This window comes from Aedes aegypti, chromosome 2 (genome assembly GCF_002204515.2).
Source record: "Aedes aegypti strain LVP_AGWG chromosome 2, AaegL5.0 Primary Assembly, whole genome shotgun sequence".
NCBI classification, from domain to species: domain Eukaryota; kingdom Metazoa; phylum Arthropoda; class Insecta; order Diptera; family Culicidae; genus Aedes; species Aedes aegypti.
Genome location: NC_035108.1, coordinates 147,153,690 through 147,178,884, shown reverse-complemented (window position 1 = coordinate 147,178,884; position 25,195 = coordinate 147,153,690). Strand labels below are relative to the sequence as shown.

General features: G+C 38.8%; 2 protein-coding genes and 1 long non-coding RNA gene across 3 annotated transcripts; 1 reads left to right on the top strand and 2 right to left on the bottom strand.

Moving 5' to 3' along the window:
• Positions 1–5,694: 5,694 nt before the first annotated feature.
• Positions 5,695–7,469, bottom strand: LOC5574453 (UPF0046 protein C25E10.12). Its single transcript, XM_001661420.2, has 2 exons — positions 7,021–7,469; positions 5,695–6,924 (listed from the first exon to the last, which is right to left on the bottom strand). The coding sequence occupies exons 1-2, from the start codon at positions 7,286–7,288 to the stop codon at positions 6,293–6,295; spliced, it is 900 nt and encodes a 299-aa protein (XP_001661470.1). The 5' UTR covers positions 7,289–7,469; the 3' UTR covers positions 5,695–6,292.
• A 3,654-nt stretch (positions 7,470–11,123) lies between these two features.
• LOC110676104 lies at positions 11,124–21,158 on the top strand. Its single transcript, XM_021842645.1, has 4 exons — positions 11,124–11,586; positions 18,630–18,810; positions 18,869–18,959; positions 20,785–21,158. The coding sequence occupies exons 1-4, from the start codon at positions 11,292–11,294 to the stop codon at positions 21,028–21,030; spliced, it is 813 nt and encodes a 270-aa protein (XP_021698337.1). The 5' UTR covers positions 11,124–11,291; the 3' UTR covers positions 21,031–21,158.
• On the bottom strand, positions 14,847–15,655 carry LOC110676105. The gene is made up of 3 exons (XR_002500073.1): positions 15,314–15,655; positions 15,127–15,243; positions 14,847–15,056 (listed from the first exon to the last, which is right to left on the bottom strand). It is a non-coding gene; the product is annotated as an uncharacterized LOC110676105 (long non-coding RNA).
• Positions 21,159–25,195: the final 4,037 nt, after the last annotated feature.

Genomic DNA, 25,195 nt, shown 5'->3' with positions numbered 1-25,195 from the left:
AGAGAGGAAACGCTTGCTTGGATAATGATACCCAGGAAACGCTAGAATAAATCGAAGATTACGCGCTAGAACCCTCATATAAACAAATTATGAGGGTAGTGAAGTCAAAATTAGGTACAGGTCGGACTCGATTATCCGGAGTATCGATTTTTTTTTCACTTCGGATAATCGAATCACTTAAAGAAAAATTCAAATCCTCGATAAAAGAACTTAAATATTATCTTTTTTTGTTGTTTTACTTATATGATGCAGTGGCGTAGCCAGAAATTTTTGCTAGGAACATTAGGGGCCTTGAGAAGAAAAATAATGTTTTGACCGGCATATACAAAGAAAAACTTTTTCGTACTACCTACGTCCAAACCATTCGTATACTAAATTATCTCAAAATTATGCATAAAAACTGGGAAACAAGAATACCAAACAATATATTCCGGATAGTCGAGTCTAAAATTCCGGATAATCGAATCCCGGATAATCGAATCACCGGATAATCGAGAATCCGGATAATCGAGTTTGACCTATAGTAGATGAAGCGAGGAAAGTTATCATTTCAGCTGGAAATCCGACGCAATGGTGCATCATCAAAGAAACCGAAGAAAGAAAGAAGGCGTAGTAGGCTGTCATTGAAATGTGTTGCTAAATCATGTCAAAATTCCGAATTAAATGGAAATCAGTGTGTATTGCACTGACGCATCTAAAAATGTATCAGCATACTCTCTGCATGTCATCGCATTTAGTGATACTTTCTGGATCAATATGAATTATATGAACTGAGTTTTATTGCTTCGAAATTGTGAACTGCAATGTCAATATGGCTGCCAAAACGAATGACGGGCTACTTAGCCTTAACGCGTTTGGAGATAAGAAGGATATCCCAAGTAACCATGGAGCATTATATAATTACATATATAATGCAGCTGCATTGCCGTAAGCCTTTAAAAGTAGTTTAAAAGTGGAAAAGGGCACTTTTACAGTTAAATTAATGCAAAAAGGACGATAAAGCAATGAAGCAACTTATAAAGTAATATTAATGCAGCAGTACAATTTATAAAGTGATGTTAGTGCATTGATACATTTGTAATGTAGGGTTAATGCTTTATTGCTTGACAGCTCTTGAAATTTGTTGAATAAAAGCAATGTTGCATCAATGGTATTGATATGCAGTAGAATACGTGCAATGTTATAATGCTTGTGGTTACTTGGGATAACATCTTACATCCAATCATTATTCTTCACCAAACAAGGCATCATATGCTCCAGCTCGCTTCAAGAGCATGAGAGAAATTTAGCACATGTTCTCCAAAAACTGAGTTTTTCCAGAAAGAAACTCAATTCTTAGGGCACACCGAAGATTGAGTTCGCCCCAATAGCAATAAAATCTGTGGGCTTCGTAGCCGTGCGGTTAGTGTCACCGAGGCGTTTAGCCGCATCGTGCTAAGAATGAGTATGGGTTCGATTCCCGCCTCAGGCCGAACATTTTTTTCGAGAGAAATGTTTTCGACTGTGCCACGTTGCATGCTTGTCCGTTGTCTAGTGTGGTGCTTCCTTCAAAGGGCAAATAGCCCACTGGAAGCATTAACGTGTAGTGTCTATATATGAAAATCTAGGTTATCAAACAATGGCCAATTCCAAATTCAGAGAAGGAAATCCGCCAGTTCCTGGGAATATTGGGATATTATAGGAGATTTATTAGAGATTTTGCAAAGATTGTTGAACCATTGACGATTTTTCGCAGAAAATATATAAAATTCGAGATCACCACCAAAATTAAAACCTGTTTCTAAAATAGTAAAGATGCAAGCAACTATGCAATAGGCGTAGTACTGTCACAAGGGCCAGTGGGCAAAGACAGTATCGCATACGCGTCAAAACACTAAATAAAGGTCAAGAAAGGTATTCGACTACAGAGAGAGATTTCTTGGCAATTGTGTGGGCCGTTAACCGTTTCAGACCCTACCTTCATGGTAGAAGGTTCAAAATGTTCGCAAACCACAAATCGTTGACATTTTCATTTACTAATGCAAACGACCGAATGATAATCTATTAGCCAGGAAAATAGAACGTAGTGGCAGACGCTCTGTCTTGAGCAGAAATAAACCAAGAAGTTCTCTCTCCTTCTGTCGGGTGTGAGATCACTGCGTCCATTTTTTTAGAACTATTGTGATATACCCTTTTGCTTTTACAAAGACCCTCAGTGGCGGGAACGCCACCGGAATACTTTGCGCGGTGACTGAACTTTTAGCCATCTGCCATTGATGGGCAGAAGTCCTAAATTGCAGCATTGTGAATCCCCCAATCTGGTACGATCAGCCTGATAAAGCCGACCACTTCCCTGAGAGATACGTTCCAAATATCGGCCGGCTCCAAAAAGGGCTTGCCAAATATTTTGGATCTTCGTTGTATATGTGCACTGCAGGAGCAGAGAAGGTGTTGTGAGGTTTCGCACGTTTCACTACAGAAACGGCAATTTGGGTTTTGGATGTCTCCGATCTTTTGTAAATGGTATCTGCTGGGGCAGTGTCCAGTTATAAGACCGGTGTAGGTGCTGAGGTCCCTTTTGTTGAGACCAATGAGTTTTTGTGTTTGTTTCGAATTAATTGTGACGAATCTTTTAGATTGATTCGCATTGGAAACTGTTTTCCAATTGGATATAATTTGCCTGGACAACCAGCTGTTCAGTTCAATATTTAGTGAGCAGTTTGATATGCCAAAGAATGGCTCAGGACCAATGAATGTATTGGCCGATCCATTCCTGGCTAGCTCATCGGCAATTTCATTACCCTCTAGACCCATGTGCCCGGGGATCCAATATAGTTTAACTCGATTGCGGATGGCTAGGGTTTTTAGAGCAAGAGCACATTCCCACACTAATTTTGAGTTAAAAGTGTAAGCTTTCAGAGCATGAAGAGCTGCTTGGCTGTCGGAGAAAATACAGATTGTGGCATTTCTGTAATTCCTCTTTATGCTGAGCTGCACACATTCAATGATAGCATACACTTCAGCCTGAAAAACTGTAGGCCACTGTCCGAGAGGGACAGAGATTTTGGTTCTTGGTCCGTGCACTCCAGATCCAGAACGATTGTTCATTCTCGATCCATCAGTGTAGAATTTGATTGAGCCTGGAGGAATACTCGGTCCACCTTCTTGCCACTCTTGGCGAGAAGGAATGAACACCGTATATGATATGTCATAATTCACAACCATTTCCATCCAGTCACTGCATTTTTCTATAATTGGATTTATAGAAAATTCGTTTAGTATGCTTAGGTGACCGGTTAAATCACCTGGCAGAAGGTTTATTGATCGTTTTAACCTCAGAGCGCTTTTCTCAGCATCCAGCTTTATGAATTGATCTAGTCGGGGCAGATTAAGCATTGCATCTAGGCAGTAGCGCAACTAGGATTTGGTTCTGGGGGGGGGTTTTGATATCTTGAAGGTAATAATTTTTGGGAAAGTAGGAAGCCAGACCCCATTCTTGGCTCACTTCGGCAGGGGGGTTTTTTAAAAAGCTAGAGCGCTCATATTTGGCCACAATATGTATCGTACTGATGCGCTTCTTACACCAAAGATTCAGACAATTCTAACGAGAAAAACCCCCCATGCCAAAATGAATCAGGGAAGTGCCCAAATGGTTCTGCACCCTATGTTTCAACAAAAAAAATGGGTTGTAGAGTTTTAGTATATTTTGTTTTGAATATGCATACTTGGTTAAACTCATTAAACAAGAAAAAAATACATAACGCGTGATAATGCTCAATCAGCATTTACTTATCTGTGTTTGTTGAATATTTACCATAGCATTCGTTGTCGTCCCATGTTACAGTATTCGATATGCAGAAGGAGAAAACATTATCTGCGTAATATTTTAAAACTGAAGAAACGATTCTCCGGAAATTCATATGCTCTGAAGGTCGGGAAAGTTTGCAATGTAATGAGCAAATTGAAAGATTATTTATGCTGCGGATGGGACCTTTTTCCCAATATATTTAAATGGATGACCAACTTCTGACACAAATGCTTCAGTTAAGTTTTCAGAAAAGGCAAAACAATATTATAGCCTTACAGCACTGAACAGAATAAATTGCCCACGGGTCGCTTTTCATATTAAAAAATCAAACTTGGAGACCTGGGTCTTGGCTTCTAGTGGGCTTTTTGTAATTTGCACTGAAATTCGTAAATAAGCTTTCACTCACTTCACATAATTTCACTCAGCTGAAAATTTATGATATTTCAAACACAAACTTCTTTGTCATCGTATGTTTCGCATCGTGTGAAAAATGTCTTAACTTTCACTTTGATTTTATTTGAATACAAAATTTTCACTTAATAATATAGTTCTAAAAACAAGTTTGAATTATTGATCAATTTCGCAAAATAGTGGAATGAACAGTTTTATTTTTGTGTTTTTGTTAAATTTGAAGATTTATTATTACTCAAAAGATTGATTTTTTAAAGCTGCAAATTTCCGGCAAACCTATGTATTTCCAAGTTAGGATGTTAATTTTAAGTCAATCCAAGTACTAGAAGCCGAGATCCAATCCTCCAAACTCGACCATTTTGTTTTGATAAAACGACCAACTTGTACTATATTTTGTTCAGTACTATATTCTAGTACAAGTTTGCAAATATTTTTGTTTTATTAACCTCTTCAGGGGTCTAAGAATTTTAAGAAAACATAGAATAAGAATGTTACTGTTATAACCACTGAAACTCAGAGTGTTAATACGGGCCTAAATTACTGATCAATAATTGTAGAATGTTAATGAACTACAGAAATATACAAGATAAGCCTTATATTTTTCGGCTCTGGGGGGGGTTTTGACCCCCAAAACCCCCCCTTGGTTGCGCCACTGCATCTAGGGCGAATGAAGGGGTGCTGCGAACTGCACCAGTAATGGCGACGCACGCGGCGCGTTGGATTTTGTTCAGCTTGGCTCTAGCCGTAACCTCGCTTGTTTTTGGCCACCAAACAAGGGAAGCGTAGGCTATTCTAGGCCGAACGATGGTTTTATATATCCACATGATCATATTAGGTTTTAGGCCCCACTTTTATCCACAGGTCTTTGAGCAGACCCACAGAGAATTGAGACCTTTATTTACCATGTTTTGAAGATGTGTGTTCCAATTGAGTTTAGCATCAAGCGTAATGCCAAGGTATTTGACTTCATTTGAGTAAACCAATTGTGTTTGATTAAGGAAAAGAGGTTGCAGCTGTACCTTTCTGCGCTTTGTGAAAGGAACAATCGTAGTTTTTGAAGGATTTATCCCCAGTTTCTCTTTCAGACACCAGGAGAGCGTGTAATCGAGAGCTGATTGCATTCTTGCAAGGACAACGCTTTCAAATTTGCTAGCATAGCATGTACCCAGGTAGCAATGCATGGGTCAAATTTTCTCCTATGCATTGCTGAGAAGTTAATGCGAACTCGAAATCATCTCTGGATGTAAAACCTTCCGAACAAAGGAATTATTCAGCAAACGATAAAAGCGATGACATGACAGTTCACTCAGCAGATTCAAGCGATACTTATGTCATTCCTTGTACGGAACGGCCAATAAAGATTTTTAGGACCCAAATTATTTTTATGATAGGGAATGTGGAGTTCACTGCTCACGAGCAGATTTTTCCAGACACATACACATAATCGTCAAACAAAAATACACGGAAGAAACTATTGTAGACATAGTCAAAATAAATCTCAATTACTAATAATTCTATTCGCTAAACGGACCCGAAAAAAACTAGATTTTGAAATACAGTCATGAGTACGCATTGATCATTTAGTGCTGCATAAAATATTGAAAAAGTAAAATTCTAGGTTTGTAGCTTTATGTAACGTGTCATGTAGCGTCGTCGTGTAAGTTCATATAGAATCTCATGTAAATGAGTGCTTATGTACTTCTCGTGAACTTATTGAATTATTGAGCCTATCTTTTAAACTATTACAAAAAATGATTTTTCCCCTTAATCGAAGTCCTATTGAACCGAATCTAACTTTATATCCATGCAAGTGTTTAAAAATAAAGATCTACAAATCTAACCAAAAGAGCATAATTTAAAGATTTTGTAGTTCTAAGGCTCCGCAAACTTGATAATTCCAGGTTACCGAAATATACATATTGAAAGTAATAAATTACTACAAAATTTGTTGTTCATAGCGAGAAATGATCTAGATCTATTAGAGGAGTAATCTGCCAAACAAAAGTTTATACTTTTATCCATGGCATTACGGCTGTTTTAAGCGTAGTTCTTCTACTAAATATCCTCTATAAACTATCAATAAGCCATCCCATTTTACAGATTGTCTTTGGTGCGCCCCTTCGGCAGGGTGACATCGAACACGATCGGGTGGTTGTTCGGCAGATAGTTGATGTCACAGGTGGACGCATTGATAAAAATGATCTTACCATCGGAGGTGATCCCGTAGCCCTCGTGTACGTGCCCAAACACGTGGTACTTGGGTTTGACCCGTTGCTGCACTGTGGTCAGCAGTTCCACACATCCAGCTCGCACCCCAGAACAGCACAAATCTCCGTGACCAACGGGCGGTGTGTGCGTGATTAGAATGTCCAGGTTTTCCGGAATTTTCTCCCACTTGTCCAGACAGTCTTGGCCACGTTTCACGTTGAAGGCCCACTTGCAGAACTCCGGTTGCCACGGGGTACCGTAGATTTTCAACCCGTACAGTTCGATCGATTCATCCTGCAGGTACACGCAGTTGCTCAGGTATTGTCGTATGTTCTCCGTCTTGACCGCTTCGGCCAAGCTTTCTTTGCTATTTCCCAGGGTAGGGATTTCGTCCAGCAGAGTGCTACCGGTTTTCTTGCAACAGGCACTCGCATTCTGGAACGGGTGGGTGAATGTGTGGTCGAAGCTGAGCTCGTGGTTCCCTGCTATGACCAGTTTATGCTTGTGCGGTAGTTTTTCTGTGGAGAAACAAAATTGGTGTTAAACTTTACGTTTACCTATTTAAAAATGCCCTTGTCTCAATAGCCGGGAACGTAAAGGTTAAAATTGCTTACCCAACCAATTGTTGAAGTCTATGACCTCATCCAGCTTGCCACACCGGGTAAAGTCGCCAGCATGGATGAAGACGTCCCCCTCGGGAATGTCGAACTTTATGTGATGCGTCAGGGAGTGGGTATCGGACATACAAACCACCCTCACCTTGTTCTGGGGAACTTCCGCTCCGGGAGCCTTCGTGTTGATCTTTATCACTCGCTGGCTTTTCGATATTTCCTTCCATGCCTTTGTGGGATCCTCCGTCAGAGGATGGATATCAATTTTCATTACGACGCAACACAGAAGCTTCTAATTTATGCACTCGCGCGAAATCAAAGCGGAAACCTTCTAGAAAACACGGCTTTTGCTGGTTTATTGATTGCGAAATCGATTAAAATTGCGCAAAATTCTGTTTATGTTGTGACGCAAACCGCGATTCCGTTTTGTTTGCCTTTTCGCATCTGTGTCAAACAAAATGCGCACGTAACTAAAGTATCAAACATGGTGGCCAGGTTGTTTTTTTTTTCAACATTGGTAAATGGTTTGATATTTATTCATTACTACACGGTCGTTTGAAAATACCCTTTAATGGGTAAAAATTTACCCATTTCCGCTAGAAGTGCCTCTCCACATTTAAAGAGTAAACACGGTTTACTCTTTAACGGGTAAAAGCGGTTTCTGTCACATGATGGGTAAATTTTTACCCTTTTTGTAAATTTCGCTTGCGGCATAAAAAGGGTAAAAATTAACCCATTTTTAGAAGGGGAATGCAAATTATCATAACCTCAACTGTAATAATGGGTTTTGAAATGAAATTGCAATATAAATACTTCTTTATTACAAACAATAAGCATTATTTTACAAATATAATTAATAAGAACATTCATTTATTTTGTTCACACATAAACTGAATTAATCTGTCAATTGTTGGAATGTTGCTGCAGCCGGCTGGAACCGAGGCAGGAATAGCAGGGAAATCTGAAATGTCTGTGTAGTTTGAGATCAATATACATTTTACATTACTATATAAGTCAATAACTTACCTCTTCTTTGAACGCTGTATTTACAAAATAAAAGAAAGATGAACTTAAAGATTTATAATTATACTTAATCTTCGCAACTTCGCACAACACAGCTGCATCTATGGAATGTTTGCTTTAACTATTTTTTCACCCATAAATGAGTTTTTAAATACCCATTTTTAAACTGCAATGGCCAAAACATAATGGGTGTTTATTTACCCGTTTTTCATTTTTGAATTTACCCGTTTTTTGACAGAAGTGTGTGCTATTTAACAATGGGTAAATTTTCACCCATTAAAGGGTATTCGCGAACCACCGTGTAAATGTGGAGAGGCACTTCTAGCGGAAATGGGTAAATTTTTACCCATTAAAGGGTATTTTCAAACGACCGTGTAGTAGTCCCGGCAAACTTCGTTTTGCCATCAAGTAGGCTGTTGAAAAATGCTATGGATCGTCCCATACAAAATGACAGTTCCGTTCACGCATGTTTTTCCGACTTTCCTGGTGAATATCCTGGGATTTTTATACACACAAACACGTCGGAACACTTGACGAACAAAACGGAAAAAATAATCATTCAAATCGGTTGACCCGTTCGGAAGCCATTTCGTAACATACAAACACCACTCCATTTTTATTTATATAGATTTATTATTTATTTCATTTTAACTTAACGTAAACCTGTCGGTTATGCCATTTTTCAGGTAAAAAAAAACAACAATTGATATTGACATTTTTAGAAACAACACAGCAAAAAAAGTTGTTGAATATTACATCGAAACTGCTGCAACCAAGTCATTCCCTCGATCGCGTTGTATTACACTGCCCGACGTACTCGCGACCTATTGGTGTAATAAATGCGACCGATGTAATTTTTTCGATGTAATAATTTCAACGTTCATAATACGATGTAATCGATGCGATGTAATATAAGAACTATGTAATCTAAGCGATTTGAGAGAAAAAAGCGATCACAAATTCTGCTCGATGGTTGATTAAATTGCTTTTTTATCCTTTTTCGATCTTTAATCATATTTATGATTTAAAATCGAGTATTACTCATGCAGATTGAGTGAATACATTGCTAAAAGCAATTTAATCAACCATTGAAGAGAATTAGATGGTGATGGCCCGCATAGAAAAATACAATTTGCCACACATTGCCAACAGTAAGCTTCATTTATCTGTAAAGGTTACTGTATCACAAACTGTCGCTATTATATTGAACAGTATGAAGCCTGATGCCAAATACCATTAAAAGCCGTTTATGTAATTTACACCAAACAGTAACATTACATCAAGGTGTACAGAAATTGTTGAATTATATAGGAATGACAACTCCTGGGTTATGGTGGAAATATAACACAACTGTACCCAAAATTGTTCTGTACAACAAAGATAAACATGTGCATTTCACTATATATGAACCCGCATAAACAAGTACTATATTCGTACTGTATACGGTACTGTGCACTACCATTATCAACAATACATCAATAATTTCGTAAACCATCCAAAATAACAATAAATCGACACTACCGCAAACGATTTTTACAATTTGGTGAACAGTAACCGGGAAAAAAACAATACGGGAAATAGGCGGTTAAGTTATGTCACCATTTGAAAATGACGATTTTCTCGAACAAAAATTTTCGTTTACAGTTTGTCAAGTTGTAGACATACTATCCATTTTTCCACTCAGTCCACTGTAAAGAAAACAGTTGAACTATAAAGTCGAAGCTGAAAAAAATAACGTATGTGTAATGATTGTTTTACGGTGCTACATAGTATTTTCACCCTCTCCAGTACTGTTTTTATTCTTTCTTATTCTACACAGCAAAAAATAATGTAATTTGCATCGACGTAATTCAGTCGATGTAATAAAAATTCGATGTAACAGCGAAAATCAGATGTATAATAGCATATTTTTGATGTTATATTACATCGCCCTGAAATTACACGGAAACAAGATTACCATTTCCCATTACATGGTACTTGTGTAATATTCACATCTAAAATATAGAAATATTACACAGAAACTGTTGCAACCAAGTCACTCCGACGAACGTTGTCATATTACACAGATGCGAATGTTATTTTGCATCCCTAATTGATGCGATAATAATGTCGTTTTCGTTTTTAGGAACTGGGTCGGTGATCAACACATAAACAAACCAACGTCAAGCAAATTGTAGTTCGGTCGAACCTGAATCGGGTTAGGGTTGAAACTGTAATTCAGAACGGGTTGCGCCAGTTCCAACCTAGGTTCAAAAACGAATTCGACATAAGTCTCGCAACACTGCCCATGATTTGTTTGGATTCAGTCAACGAAGTTTCTGCAGTCCGCCATGACAGTCCGCGTTCTAATTTTCTTCTGGAGCCTTGCCGTCGCGGAAAATTGCCGGAAAGCGGCTAAGTTTAGTGCGAAAGTGTACGCGAGTGATCACGATTAACGAAGCGCAGGACAGAAGTATTCTGAGCTACACGGTCGCTCCACCGGCTACAGATGATTCCTCTCCCGCACCTCCGGATGGAGCTAAGGAAGTGCAGAAGATGCACTCTTTCTATCAGGTGTTGCTTCAACGGATTTGCCCGTACCGAGGTAGTTTGTATGCTATTCAGAAGCTGGATTATGTGGCCCATGAAGACATCTTGCCGTATAGTTCCGGCGAACAGCAGCACTGCAGCTTGAGTTCGATTGGTTTGTAGGCTGCCGGCATTAGATGAAGAAGAAATCACCGAAGGTGGTCACCCGTATGCCTACATGGGATATCACGATAAGCCAGCTGCTTTGGTGCATTGGGTAAGTAAGTGACGATTCTAAAGCATTCCCCCGAATTCCCACCCAGAAAGCATCATTTCTCGGAAAACTATCAGAGCTGATAGCGCCTGAGTATCTCAAAATTGGAAGCTTTAAGTGTAGTCCGCAGCTGATAAGTACTGTGTAAAAGTATAGGACAAGAAACGGTCAAGAAATGCTTTTTCTGTTGAAATTTCCTATGCGGTCCGCAGCTGACAAGAAATTTATACAGTTTTTCGAATTTGCCAACAGATGGCGGATTACTGTTCTAAAAACATTCAGCTGTCACTTTTCTTACGGAATAATATGCTGATCTATTATTCCGCAAGAAAAATGACATTTCGTATTTTGAAACCGGCGCCGTGTGCAGTGTGACGAGTGTGACCAAGTGGAAAAAAAAACGATCTGTCCAAAAGTTAGTTGTGCTCTTGTTCTGAAAACCGTGTTTGTGTTTGCATTTTTAATTGCGATGGAGTACGCCGATGTAGAATTTTTGGAGCTAGGAGAATTTATTGATTTGTCCCCACCGGACTTTGATACGGAAGCCACAGAAGCTTCTCCTGATGTTTCTCCTCCCGCGGCTGCCGGGAAACGCCAGAAGAAGAGAAGAAGGACGGATTTCTTCTCTTCTGAGGATAAGAAACAGCTGGCTGCAGCTGTAAAGGGTCGCCCAGAAATCTGGGACCTTTCTAATCGAGACCATTACAACAGTGGTGCGATCGATCGGGCCTGGAGGGAGATAGCGAAGCAGCTCAACCGAACCTGTAAGTAGATAAAGACAATCATAGGCATAGCCAGAGTTTCCACAAGGGATGTTTGTGAGTTGGAAATTGATCAATAAGTGGAATACTAAACGCGTTTTGGCTCCTATCGGTCGGCAATTTCAGCCAAGTTGTTGGAACGGGATATATGGATTTCTCATAGCTCTCCCAAGAATTTCCTTAGATAGACTATACGATTTTCTTCTAAAGACAACAGCCGAATTCCTTCAGACTTCTTAAAAAGGCTTTCTTAAACACATCCGACTAAAACTCCTCCATGAATATGCTTAGGAATTCCTGTAGATGTTTTTCCAGAATTTGGTTTTTTGTTTCTCCTCCACAGGGCTGGTAGCAACTGAGTGCCTTTAAGTTCTAACTTTAGAGAACCTATGCTTGCAAATAGAGACCAAAGAGAGACCGAACTCTTGCATAAAGCTAAGTATGCTGTTCGCTCAAGAAAAGTAAATTAATTCATTGACTGAAAGGGTCAAGAAATTTCCTACAGAGAGCCCCCTTTGATGTGACATTTCTTCTCAACTGCGTACTGCGATCAGAAAAAAGTGATTTTCTTGACCATTTCTTGGGAGAAATTTTCCACGCATCGAGATAGACGATTCCTTTTCTTGTCAGTAGCAAACCGGCCTTAACTTGTGTTCTCGCCCTAAAAGCCATTGGTAGTGTGTAGCTTATTGTTTCTAAACAAATGAATGGACTAAGATGAAAGCTATCACTACTGGGAGACAGAGGAGGATATTCTGTTCAGCGAAGCATTGTTAAATAACGTGTAAATACATTCGATTGCTCGGTAACAAAATGCTACACACTCGGTTTCCAATGGCTTTTAGGGCGAGATGACAAGTTGTGCGAGAATTGTAATCAAAAACAGACCATACATAAACCAATAAAATCAAAAATTGTCCAATTAGGAATCACCAGATGAAGACTTTTATAAGAATGTCTCAGAAAAGTTGGTCAGACAGATTTTTTTGAGAATTGAGTGTTACTGCATGTAATACTGATGGTGTTACTGTAAGTATTGTGTATTTCTTTCAATATTGGACTGCAAAGTGCGGCTTCGTGAGTGCGAAAATGCAAATAAAAGTGCGGGAATCATGTTGGTATCTTCAGAGCACTTATTCGTTGGACTGTGAGGAATAACCCCACTGAAAACACCGACGCTATTTGCCGCAATCGCGCACTTTCATTAGCATTTCCGCATTTGCAAAAACTTCTGCGATAGTCCAGTGGTGATAAATATTTAAAGATTTCAACAAGGAATTTATCTAGGTATACATTTGCAAGTTTCTACAGAGATTCTGCATTTTGGTTGAAAAGGAGAATTTAGACGCTTTCCATTACAAATAGGGACATTTTAGAGACTTGCATTGAAATAGAGAATCTAAAAAGAGAACTGTTACCAGCCCTGCCTCCAGGTGCTTTGCATTCTTCGAAGTTTTTTTTTCAGAAACTCTTCAATGTTTTCTATCGAACTAATTGCTTTAAAAAGGCAATGCACGAGTTTTATAGGGCAAATGTACCATTAGTGGTGCAACTAAAGGAAAACTGTTGAAACCTGGTGATAAAATCATGAAATATGTATTTTCAATTTATCAGTAGATAGACTTCAAATCTTCTTGAATGATAATGTATAAAAACCACGATTCACTTTAAATTTCCCAGCAAATAGCCTTGCACCAATAATAGAAACACTGTTCCTTTAGTGAAGGTTGGTTTAAAGAATTATTCCTTTAGTAGGCTTATACACAAACTTCATAACGCTCTAGTGGGTGGGTGGGTGTTTTCTTGATGATACGGCTCATACAAAATTTGTAGACCTCGGGTGGGTGGGTGCCAAAAATGTCCATTTTCTGCGTTGAAATATGTGAATGAACACAGTGGCGCAAACCATTGATTTCTTGGAGACCCTCCACTATGGGTACTGATGTACCACTATGTAATGTTTTTGCAAATGTGCAAAAATTTTAAGCAAAATAATTGTTTAATCTAAATGGCTTCGAAATCATGTAGGCTAGTTTTCCTTTTCAATATTATCAAATAAATTGTAAGAAGTACTGCTTGATATTTGATAGAAAATTAAACAAAACAAAAACGATTCGTAGGCAAACAATATGTGAGCAACGATTTTTAGCACCTTTAAAAAAATAACTTTAGGATATTTTTCCCTTGTTGATGAATAATTTGGGATTTTGATATCTGGACAAATTAGGAATGTTGAAGCAAAATATAAACTAATTAAGGTAAAAGAGATCTCACAGATTATTTTTGAATTGTTGGTGGAAGCTTTGGTAGTCTAAGAGTTTTCTGAGACATATTGGATATTATGACGGATAACGAGTAATTTAGATTATTTCTGAATAAATTGAGGTCCACAGTGTACTATGAGATTGTTTTTGGATTGTTTGGTATATTCTGAGAGAGTGTTTAAACCATTTTTTGAATGTTGAAAAACAACGAGAAACTCCTAGAATATTTTTGAACCTCAATTGTTGGCAAATGTTTAGGAAATCTGAGTGAATTTCTGGAAATATTGTGAATGTTGAAGGACAATAAGAAATTTAAAAAAAAATCTTTACTTATTGAGGATCACAGAGCACTATAAGATTATTTCTAAGTTATTTTACAATACTACCTTGGTATTCTTAGAGAGAGTAGTGTTTGATCCGTTGAATCTGTTGGATGCTCGACGGCGCGCGACGGAATCCGGATCGTTTCCGGTTCGCTTAGTAACCGCACTATCGGTATCGTTCTATCCCTTTCCCAATTTGACCTGCATTCGGCCGGAGCCGTTATTGTTCGTTATAGTAAAGATAGCACCAGTACTTACACATTGAAGATGCTTCTGATCCTGAGTTGCACCATTGTCGTGACACTTATCAAAAAAATAAACACCGGATTAAACAATCTGGTGACACTACACTGAGCCAACTTCCTCATTCATGGTTATATGTGAAGCATATAATTTTGCACTATTAGAATTTCTTATAGGTTTTAATATGGAGTGAAAATCGCTGACATAAAGTATATGCGATGCAAATGATATGCGTCTCTTTTTGTCATATAATAGTTGTATTGAAAACATTCAGTTTTTATGTACGGATAGTGACGATAATTTCATAAGCATTTTCTATACAAAATGATTTTGCTTGTCGGAAAAAAGTTATTAAATCTATATGAAGCTCATATGCGTACGATTTGTACTGGTTATATGAGTTATGTGAAGTCTTATTAATAATTATGATAAATTGATTCTTCAAAAATATGTTTATTCAAATTTTATTTTTATAAATTTTGTACGCATATTTCGTAATAAATATATAATATTTGATCATTGACAGCTCGCATTGGTCACTTCATTATGTTGTAGTTGGGTCCAGAATGAAATCTAAATGCTAAATTCCTGGACGATTTTTCCATGATACCGTTTTCATGCGTAGCAATCCATCATCTTTATGCTGAAAATATGTAGATTTTATTAATTTCAATCTTCATTTATATAAATTTTGAATGAACTGTTTTATTTACCAGATTCAAATCAAGAAGGCCTTAATCCGGAACTTATGATTTTCACCTTCTCTCAATGTAAAAGCCGCTCAAGAGAATCATTTATAGTAGCAAACAGTATCATCTTTAGATGGCAAGCTAAAAAAATATAGATTTTATCAATAAATACTTCTTATTCGATTAAATTTTATTATACAAATTTTCTTACCATGATAAAGTCAAAGCACAGAAATGTCAAGTTCGGAACTTTTGTTTTTTCACCATTTTGTAAATTTACTTCCAGTGCTGTAGTGCTGAAATCATATACTATCGATATGACGAACATGCATATAGTAAGCACCACAGAGGTGGATCTATCAAAGTTATATGCAAAGCTAGTGCTGAACATATAGTATACGCATATGATCCAAAATGGCTCTACTTTTTGTTATTTTTATTTGATCGCAGGTGAACCTGAACAGTTACACATATAAAACATACAAGTTCAGCACGGAGTCGATCTTATATGAAATATCCAATAAAATAGTCTCATTGATTTATTTCAGTGTACTTCTGAGACGGAAAGTCTCCCACTACAAAAAAGCACGGCTAATCGCTTCAATATTTAGATGTAGAGTCTACATCAACTCTAGCTACCACAGTTACAGTACAGTACAGCTGTTTTTGCAATAACGGAGTAGCAAACACGCTCATGCACACTACCTTGGTATTCATAGAAAATGTTTGGAAAGTTTTTAAATGTAGACGGTACAGGTGTTACTCTAAATATTCCTCGTAATATTCCACAAAAATGTTATGAGCAATTAGAAAGAATTCAATTGGGAAATTGTTATTCTCATGATTTCTCAAAGTAGTTCTCCGCATATCTATCTGAAAGGAAGAACAGCTAAAATTGAGTCTCTGAAGAAGGTCCCAAACGGACCGAAACGTTGGACAAAATGAAATAACAGTCTTTTGATTTTATCAGAACTGAAAAGCCAATCTATCATCAACGCAGATCTACCTGCATTTTTTATATTTCTCCAAAATCAAGGAGCAACATCCTCTATTCCTTTAAAACATCCTCGGAATTTTTGTTTTATTTTCTTAGCTTTGCTTAACTAATGTTTAAAAAAATCTAACATTTTTTTTAAAGTTCCTAGCGGAAACCGTTGAACTGTTCTTTCAAAAACTCAAAAACTCAAAAACGAAAATACTCAAAGATTTCCCGAGTAATTTGTTCAAGGATGTCTTAGAGAATTCAATTATTGTTTCCCTAAGATTCTCGTAAACAAAATACTAGCAATTCTCAAAAGAATTTTTTTGAAGAAAATTTTCATCGATTTACTAAGATTTTGCAATTCATTCTTGAACTTCTCAAAAGAATTCTCCAGAAATTCCATCAAGTATTATTTCAGATTCTAGAAATCATTCCATTTTATTATTGGTAATCTCAAGATTCTTTCATAAATAACATTTAAAAATTTATCCACTCTCCATATTTTGGTTCAAAAACTACTCCCTGAATCTTGCCCTGAATATCTCAATACTTCTAGGAATTGCTTTACAAATTACTTTACGAATCACTCCATATCAGATTTCTAGAGAAACACATACAAAAAAGGATTGAAAGAACTTTGTAGGTAATGTTTTTAATAATTGCAGCTGGCATTTAATTCGGAAAAATTTGCTACATTCCTGTCGTAAAATTCAATATCGTCTTTTATAATAAAAAAAATATAGGTGTTAAAACGCATGGAAGTTTTACTGAAAGTAAAATAAAATAAAAAAACTTAGATAATATTTTGTATGAACTCCGAAGTGTCATGATACTATATTGTGAACATATTGATGTAGGAAAAACCATTTTTCCTACCTTTAAAAATATCAAACAAACTAACTTGAATAGTCTATTATCGAGGAAATCTACAAAGGTTTGTTTTTTTTTTTTTCAAGAAACCCCGCAAGATTTTTTTCGCTTTATCCTTCAAGAATTCATCCACGTTTCCTCGAAAAATCCAAAATTCCTTATTGTTTTCTAAGAATTTGTCCAGCATTTCATCCGAGTAAAAAAAAGTTTCTCAAAAAACCCAATCTTCAAAAATTAAAGAACATACAGTAACATTTGTCGTAATGTCATGAGAAATTCTAAAAACATGTATCTCCTGTCCTGTACTTTTATCTCCTGTCTCCTATTAGGTTTTGTTTTGTTTTCTTGGTTACTTTTTGATTTCGTTTTGTGGCATTTTTTCAGGCAAGGGTCTTCTAATTTCCTAATTCCTAATTTTTAAGGCACTCAGTTGCACTAGTTGCAGAAAATCTACTTTGAATTTTTGTCAGCAATGTTTCATTCTATAACACCTACCAAATATTTTGTTTCGATTAAATCTTTCACTAACAAGATATTTGAAGTTAGATACCATTCCCCATACAAAAAAAAAAATGAACAAAAAAACTCCTGCTGATCAACTGTGGGCAAGAGCAAAGCAAGTAACCCATTGTTATTGAATATGTTGGGAGTTCTTAAAGAATGTCTGAATTCATTTGGAATGTTGAAGGATAACCAGAAATTCTTAAAATATTATAAAAAGATTACTTCTGAATTATTGGTAAATATATTGGAATTCTTGGAGAATGTCTGAATGAATTTGGAATATTGACGGTTAACGAAATTCCTAGATTGTTTCTGAATACAGTCAAACCTCCATGAGTCGATATAGAAGGGACCAACGACTCATGGAAATATCGAGTCATGGAACAGCTATTCTTTGGAAAGCTGTTTGAAGGGACCATCATAGTAACCATGATTTTATGTTTTTAGTATGGTTCCATGAGTCGATATCAAGTAATGGAACATCGACTCATGGAGGGATGACTGTATATGAAAAATACAAATAACTTTAAGATGACATTTGAAATTGCAAGATTATTTTTCAAGTGTTGATACTTAACAATTTTGAGAGAATGTCTGAAAATAACTTAAATATAGAACAGGTCCGTCGCACTCGGGCTCAGATTGGGTACCACTTCTAGTACTGCATTTGGTCCCTCGGTAGTGCAAAAGGTACCCAAGTTTGACAGATCACAGTACACTTTTCACGGCATTCTAGATTACCTTACGAGCCATAAAATTTTGGGCAACTGCAAGGGACATGGTGGTCTTTAATTTGTCTTTGTATAGAAGATTAACGAGAATAAATCAAGCATTATAGAGAACTCTAAGGATATATCTCAGTTGTTGGTAAATACTTTGGAATGTTGTGAGACATTATCTAAATAAATTTGAAATGTAAAAGGAAGTGGCGCATTCGAACAGAGAAAAAAAAGGGCTCATTCACAAATTTCATAACGCTGAAGGGCGTGACCATTTCGGCGTTATGTAAATTATTAATGAACCCTTAACCACCTTAACTCTATCGTAGCAAACTAGTGGATTCTGATTTATTTTTCTGTCCGTCATGGGGGTTCGGCCCCTGTCTTTGCCCATGCAGGCAATCACCAGGGTTTGAAGATAAATAGTAACTGATATCCATTATTTTTAACAGGCGACATGTGCAAAACGGCGTGGATCTCACTTCGCGAGAGCCATCGGTACAGGAAGAAAATTGTCCAGAAGAAATCCGGTAGCGAAGGGGGAGAGCCACTTCCAGGCCCATCAAGCAGTTGTTTGGAGTGGGAGTTTGCGGAGGACTTATCGTTCCTACCGGACACTTCTCGCAAGCGCAAGTGTGTTTAAATTTATGTTTTGAACAATGAATGGCTTTACATAAAGTTTTTTTTTCAGAACGTTTTCCACCACAAAGCAATCGGAATCCGCTGCACATGAAATCGAACAAGAAAGAACTGAAGAAGAAGGTCGGACTAATTACTTTTACGTAAGTTGTTTAAACAGTCGCTATGAAAGTCGAGTGACAATACTTCTCTATACGAAACCGAAAATTCTTACCTCACGCCAATCATAGAATAAGTCGCGTCCATTTGTTACGTAACGTCAAAATTGAAATTTTTGGACCCCTCTACCCTCCGGAACACTTTTTGTATGTAACAATTTTAAATTTTTGTATAAGCCAAAAAGCTTGAGCTTACTCCTCCTCCCACTAGATCGTTACGTAATTTGTGGACGGCGCCTAAGCCCAAATATTATACACTCAAGAAAACAGCCCCCTGGAATACACGTACAGTTGCACATACCTGGTTCGATTTTTCTATTTCATTAATTCCATTTGTATCATGTAAGCTGTACATTCTTAGCAATCACCTTACATGCTCTTATACATCATTTGAGACACATTTAACGTATGTGCAAGATTTACACTGTTTCAAAGCACATTGTGTAATAAATGATTGTTAAAAAGATAGATTATTAAATATTGGAATTAGATTGTTAAAAAGTTTGGAACTTAGTTGTGATTTCATTCAGAATAATCAGATGTAGGTAAGCAGCAAATCACCACTTCAAGTGGTGTGCATCATAAAAAAATTCGATGAAAGTGACAAATCCAATGTGCGATATTTCGATTTACTATACAAGGCGGACTTAGGTTGCCAAGATTGACAAGCGCCATAGCGGACCTTACTTATAAATCTTCTTTCACTTGGCATTAAAAAAACACTTGTGCAACACACCATGTTCCTTTCAGAAATCCATGAAGGTGCCTACCATGTTAAGGTGAACCAAATAGGAAGTTTATCTTGAGTGTATAAATACCATACACTCAGAAATAAAAATAGTCACAGAATTACTAAAGTTTATGCATTAATGACTATTTTATATATGCCTCTCTTCCAATCTGCTGTGAATTTCTACACTAAATGTCATTTCGTCTGGGTTGAAGCTTAGCGATGCTTCAACCCAGACGAATTGATAAATAGGAATAAATTTCCCTCCAGGATGAAAGAGAGGCAGATAGAAAACAGTCATAAATTACTAAAATTTAGTCATTTTGTGACTACCCGTGTTTCTGAGTGTATATCCCATTTTACGAAAGGACAACACTGATTATATTGCCACAGACAAACAGACGTAACACTCTAGATATTTCCATCGCACAGCAGAATAGCGCCCAATTCTAATATTAGGTAGTTGGCCGACTGGCCACCCGTGGTGCTCGCATCGCTTTCGTTCGAGTTAGGTGTCGACCAGGGTAGACGCGTCACGCGAAGCGACGCGGAAATTCTTTGGAGTTTGACATTTCATTATTAATAATTGTTATTCCTTCCCGTGCAATTTTCGTTTCGTTTCGCGTCTACCCTGGCCGCGCCCTTAGACGTTTGCTCACAACCGCCGCCTAGTTCGCGGTTGGCCAAATAAAGCATTTTTAGCATTAGGCATAAATGTTCACGTAACAATGTTTTAAAATCATAATTGTTCTATCTGTTACGTATGTTTGTCTGTGATATCACACACAAACAGACATAACACTTAGAACAATTTTCTTCAAAATTCATCATCCATTTCACACCGTCATCATCTGGTGAGAACGAAACACTTTTTTGTGCAACAAGAGCTGCAGAAAAAGCTAGTGCAAACGAAGAAAAACAATACGCGCCTCTAGTTGTGAGGTTCGTAACATAGCGAAATCGAGTTGCTCGTTAAATAAATGGTCCATAGTGTTACGTCTGCTTGTCTGCAGCGTTTTCTTCAATGATTCATTCAACAGTGTCATCTTTCGTTGAACTGATCCATTCTTATTTTTTTAGCAATCGCCACGTTCGGAAAACAAGAAGCCCAGCAAGGAAGATGATTCCCTCAGCGTTCTTGCGAGTAACATTACAAGTCTAATTGACTATTCCAAAACGCTGGAAGACAGTCCGCTCGTGTTCCAAACAGCGTTGGCCAATATCGACCGCGTGCTGCAGAGGCTGTCGCCAGACGTTGCTGAAGATGCCATCTATGAAATGACCACTCTACTCTACAGAAAAATTAAGGAGCAGCAGCAGCTGTAATTCGTTTGCCTTACCTTACGGAAGGTATAATTTTATTTGTTTTCTTTTATGTGTACTTTAAACTCTATTGAGGCTGTTTAGCCTTATACCTCATAAGAATAAAAAGATTCATCTAGACTGATAGCATACATGATTGTAATTTTCTAGAGTAAAGAACAACGTGAACACCTCTTTTGTTTACTTTGAAATGGAGGGTTCTTCTCATTGAAATTATTCCACACTAGGAAGTAAGATGCACTTATATAGATGAGGATATACATCCTTTTTTTTTTTTTTTTTTTTTTTTTTATAGTAGGGTTCAAAAAAGCTTCAAAAGCCTGGCCTGTTGTGTGTTGGCACGGTGTGGGACTCACGTTAGGCGTGCTTAACCACTAAAAAACTTTCCCTACTGCTCCTGTGCCTCGATCTCCCCCGGAACTACATCAGGCAACTTCATCGGGGGAGGGCTGTGCTCATGCACTTCTGTGCTCATGCACTTCTTCAATCTCAGCCTCTAACTGTTCTGCTAGTTCGCTGTTGGAGCGTTTTGCCCAATTGGCGGTTGAACATCTCGCCAGGACTTTGGACAGCTTTCTGTGCGACGACGCATACTTCCCTTGGGCTGGCCTCGCGTCAGAGCTCTGTTGATCTTCTACTGGACGCTCATGTGCACTTCGTTGCTCTACGACGACTTGTTCTCCGCTGCTGCTGTTCGAGCTCTCCTTGTTGACCAGTTGGATGCCGAGGTCGGTCCAGCGATTCCGGTTGGAGGATGACTTCCGGTTCACTGGCGCCCAGACGACCCAAAACTGGTTTGTGACGATCGATGCTACTCGGCTTAGTCCCCGACGGTGGAGCTAGCCTACTCCGGCTACGCGCTTCTTCATGATTCGATACAGGCCGGTGGAGTGCCGAAGTCGGTCCAGCGATTCCGGTTGGAGGATGGCTTCCGGTTCGCTGGCGCTCCGACGACTCAAGCCGGTGATACGCTACGTACTACTCAGAGTAGTCCCCGGCGGTGGATCTATCCTACTCCGACGAAGATTTCCCCGGCGGCGGAAGATCTCCCGAACCGATGCTATCCGGGCAGATGCCGAGGTCGGTCCTGCGATTCCGGTGGAGGGAAGCTTCCGGTTCACAGGCGCCCCGACGATCATTTGCCGGTGCAACAACGCGATCTACTCAACTAGTCCCCGGCGGTGGACTTAGCCTACTCCGAAGCTGGCCGGGCAGATGCCGAGGTCGGCCCTGCGATTCCGGTGGAGGGAAACTTCCGGTTCACAGGCGCCCCGACGACCATTTGCCGGTGCTATTTCGCGAATTACTCAGCTGGACCCCGGCGGTGGACTCAGCCTACTCCGACTCGACGTTGGTCGGCCAAGTGCCAGGGTCGGTTCTGCAATTCCGGTTGGAGGATGGCTTCCGGTTTGCAGGCGCCCCGACGACTATTAACCGATACTACGCTACGCCCGCTCTACTCGGTCTAGTCCCCGACGGAGGATCTAGCCTACTCCGATCGCGACCCGGAGCTCTCTGGTCTTCACGCCATCTCCTTTGCAGCAACGACATAATCGCCGTTATTCCCCTGTTCACCGCATTCCAGGTGCTTTCATGCTGGCACATGTTCTGCACGATGTTGTCCGGATTTAGAACGCTTGCGGTTTCTGGCATCATCTCGCTTCGTATATCCCTGAATCGAGGGCAGTCGAATATAACGTGCTCCGGTGTCTCCTCGATATTTGGACAGGCCGGACAATGTGGAGATTCTGCGTGTCCGAATCTGTGCAGATATTTCCGGAAGCATCCATGGCCTGACAGAAACTGGGTCAGGAAGAAGTTAACTTCTCCATGTTTTCTGGTCGTCCACACCGACACGTTAGGAATGAGCCTGTGGGTCCACCTTCCTTTCTCCGAGTTATCCCACTCCTGCTGCCACCTGGCCATTGTGTCCAACCTAATGGTATTCCTCACATTCCGTGTGTCCCTTTGCTGGTAACATGCGATGTCTTCAGCCAGAGTGATGCAGATGGGGATCATTCCGGCGATAACGCACACTGCCTCCGATGATATAGTGCGGTAGGCACTCGCAACCCGTATAGCCATGAGCCGGAACGTACCTGCCAGCTTATCTCGATTACGTTTGGTTCCCAACGCTGCAGCCCAAGCCGGGACTCCATACCTCAGTATAGACGATGATACGGTCGCTAGAAGACGCCTCGTGCTGCTTCTTGGTCCTCCAATGTTGGGCATGATCCTGGCTACGGTGTTAGCAGCTTTCGCTGCCTTTTCGCAGGCATAGTCTACGTGGCTGTTGAAGTTTAGCCTGTCGTCGACCATTACTCCGAGATGCTTTAGAGAGCGCTTCGATGGGATTGCGTGCCCTCCGACGTTGATTTCCAACTGCTGTACCGCCTTGCAGTTGCTGACCAGCACCACCTCCGTTTTATGATGAGCCAACTGCAGCTTGACTCCAGAGGATATACATCCTATATATTCGGTACAATCTATGAGTTACCATGGTCATCTACAGCAGTATGCTCAGCACATAATTAATCACTACTATCAATGGGACTGTTATGTGTAGAAATTCATCAAGAACCCTGTATATGTAGGCATAACAGTCCCACTTTGAGTTTGATACAGTGATACCTCCATGAGTCGATGTTCCATGACTCGATATCGACTCATAGAACCATACTAGAAACAAAATTTCATGGTTACTATGATGGTCCCTTGAAACAGCTTTCCAAAGGATTGCTGTTCCATGACTCGATATTTCCATGAATCGTTGGTCCCTTCAATGTCGACTCATGGAGGTTTCACTGTAACAAAATTTACTTTTTTCTCATAATACAAACTCTTGATTCTAATGAACACGCTATTCTTTATACTATTGTGAAGATTTTGTTTGCATTTATCACAAACCTGGTCAATACGAGGCATAAATGTGATAAAATCTTTAAACGCGTTTCTTTCTCGGTTGTAACATGGGACAATTATATGAATAACGGCAGTAATCTGTTGAAATAATGAACGTACAAAGTTGATCTTCTTATTTTAAACTTTCTGCTGTTCGTGATTGTTCAGTATTTGCAGCCTTTGGGGCCTTCCTTAGCCGAGTGGTTAGAGTCCGCGGCTACAAAGCAAAGCCATGCTGAAGGTGTCTGAGTTCGATTCCCGGTCGGTCCAGGATCTTTTCGTAATGGAAATTTTCTTGACTTCTCTGGGCATAGAGTATAATCGTACCTGCCACACGATATACGAATGCGCAAATGGCAACTTTGGCAAAGAAAGCTCTCAGTTAATAACTGTGGAAGTGCTCATAAGAAAACTAAGCTGAAAAGCAGGCTCTGTCCCAGTGAGGACGTTAATGCCAATAAGAAGAAGAAGCCTTTGGCTGAAGACGGTATAAACTGTCTTTCAGAATTCTCCCTCAGTTAGTAGGGTCAATAGGGGCAGTCTGGTCCACCTAAGCAAAAGTTCTTGAAAAGCATAGAAAAACAATACAATTTAATCGATCCATAAGCCTAATTTGTAGTTTGAAGCATCTCCTTTCATACCACAGTTGTATTTTGGTAAAAAGATTACTTAGAATTTTTTTGGGAACATTTTTGAAAAACACTATTTTGTGTGTGACTCTACACTATACGGGGCGAAATGGTCCCCCCTACGGGGCAATATGAGCCACCATACTAAATCTTATTATTTTAATTGGAAAACCATTTGCAAGGCTTAATTTAGAAGAAGACTATAAAGTATGATAGAGTTTAGTACAAAAACTGGGTTGAAGTCTGATTTGAATCATGAAATGGTATGTTTTGCTGACAGTTCAATAAATCATGGTTCTAAGAGCTTCAGTTTTCAAACATAGTCGTTCAAATAAGTTTAACCAGTTAAAAATTCTAGTTTTAATTGAAATCACGTGCGATAACAATATTGCAATTAAACTGCTAAAATGACATGCCATTTTTGGTTATCTATTTTTGTGATAAGATAGCTTTGACCGACTATGACCATATTGCCCCGTTCCTAGATGTTTCATATAAATTATATTTTATTGAAAATTTTTTTTAGAATCTATACAATTTTGTGCACATAATGCCTATGAATAATGGAAGAACGAACTGCTGTGAAAAAAATTGAAGTCAATAAACAAAACTTTATGCAAAGCTTATTTTTACATCCA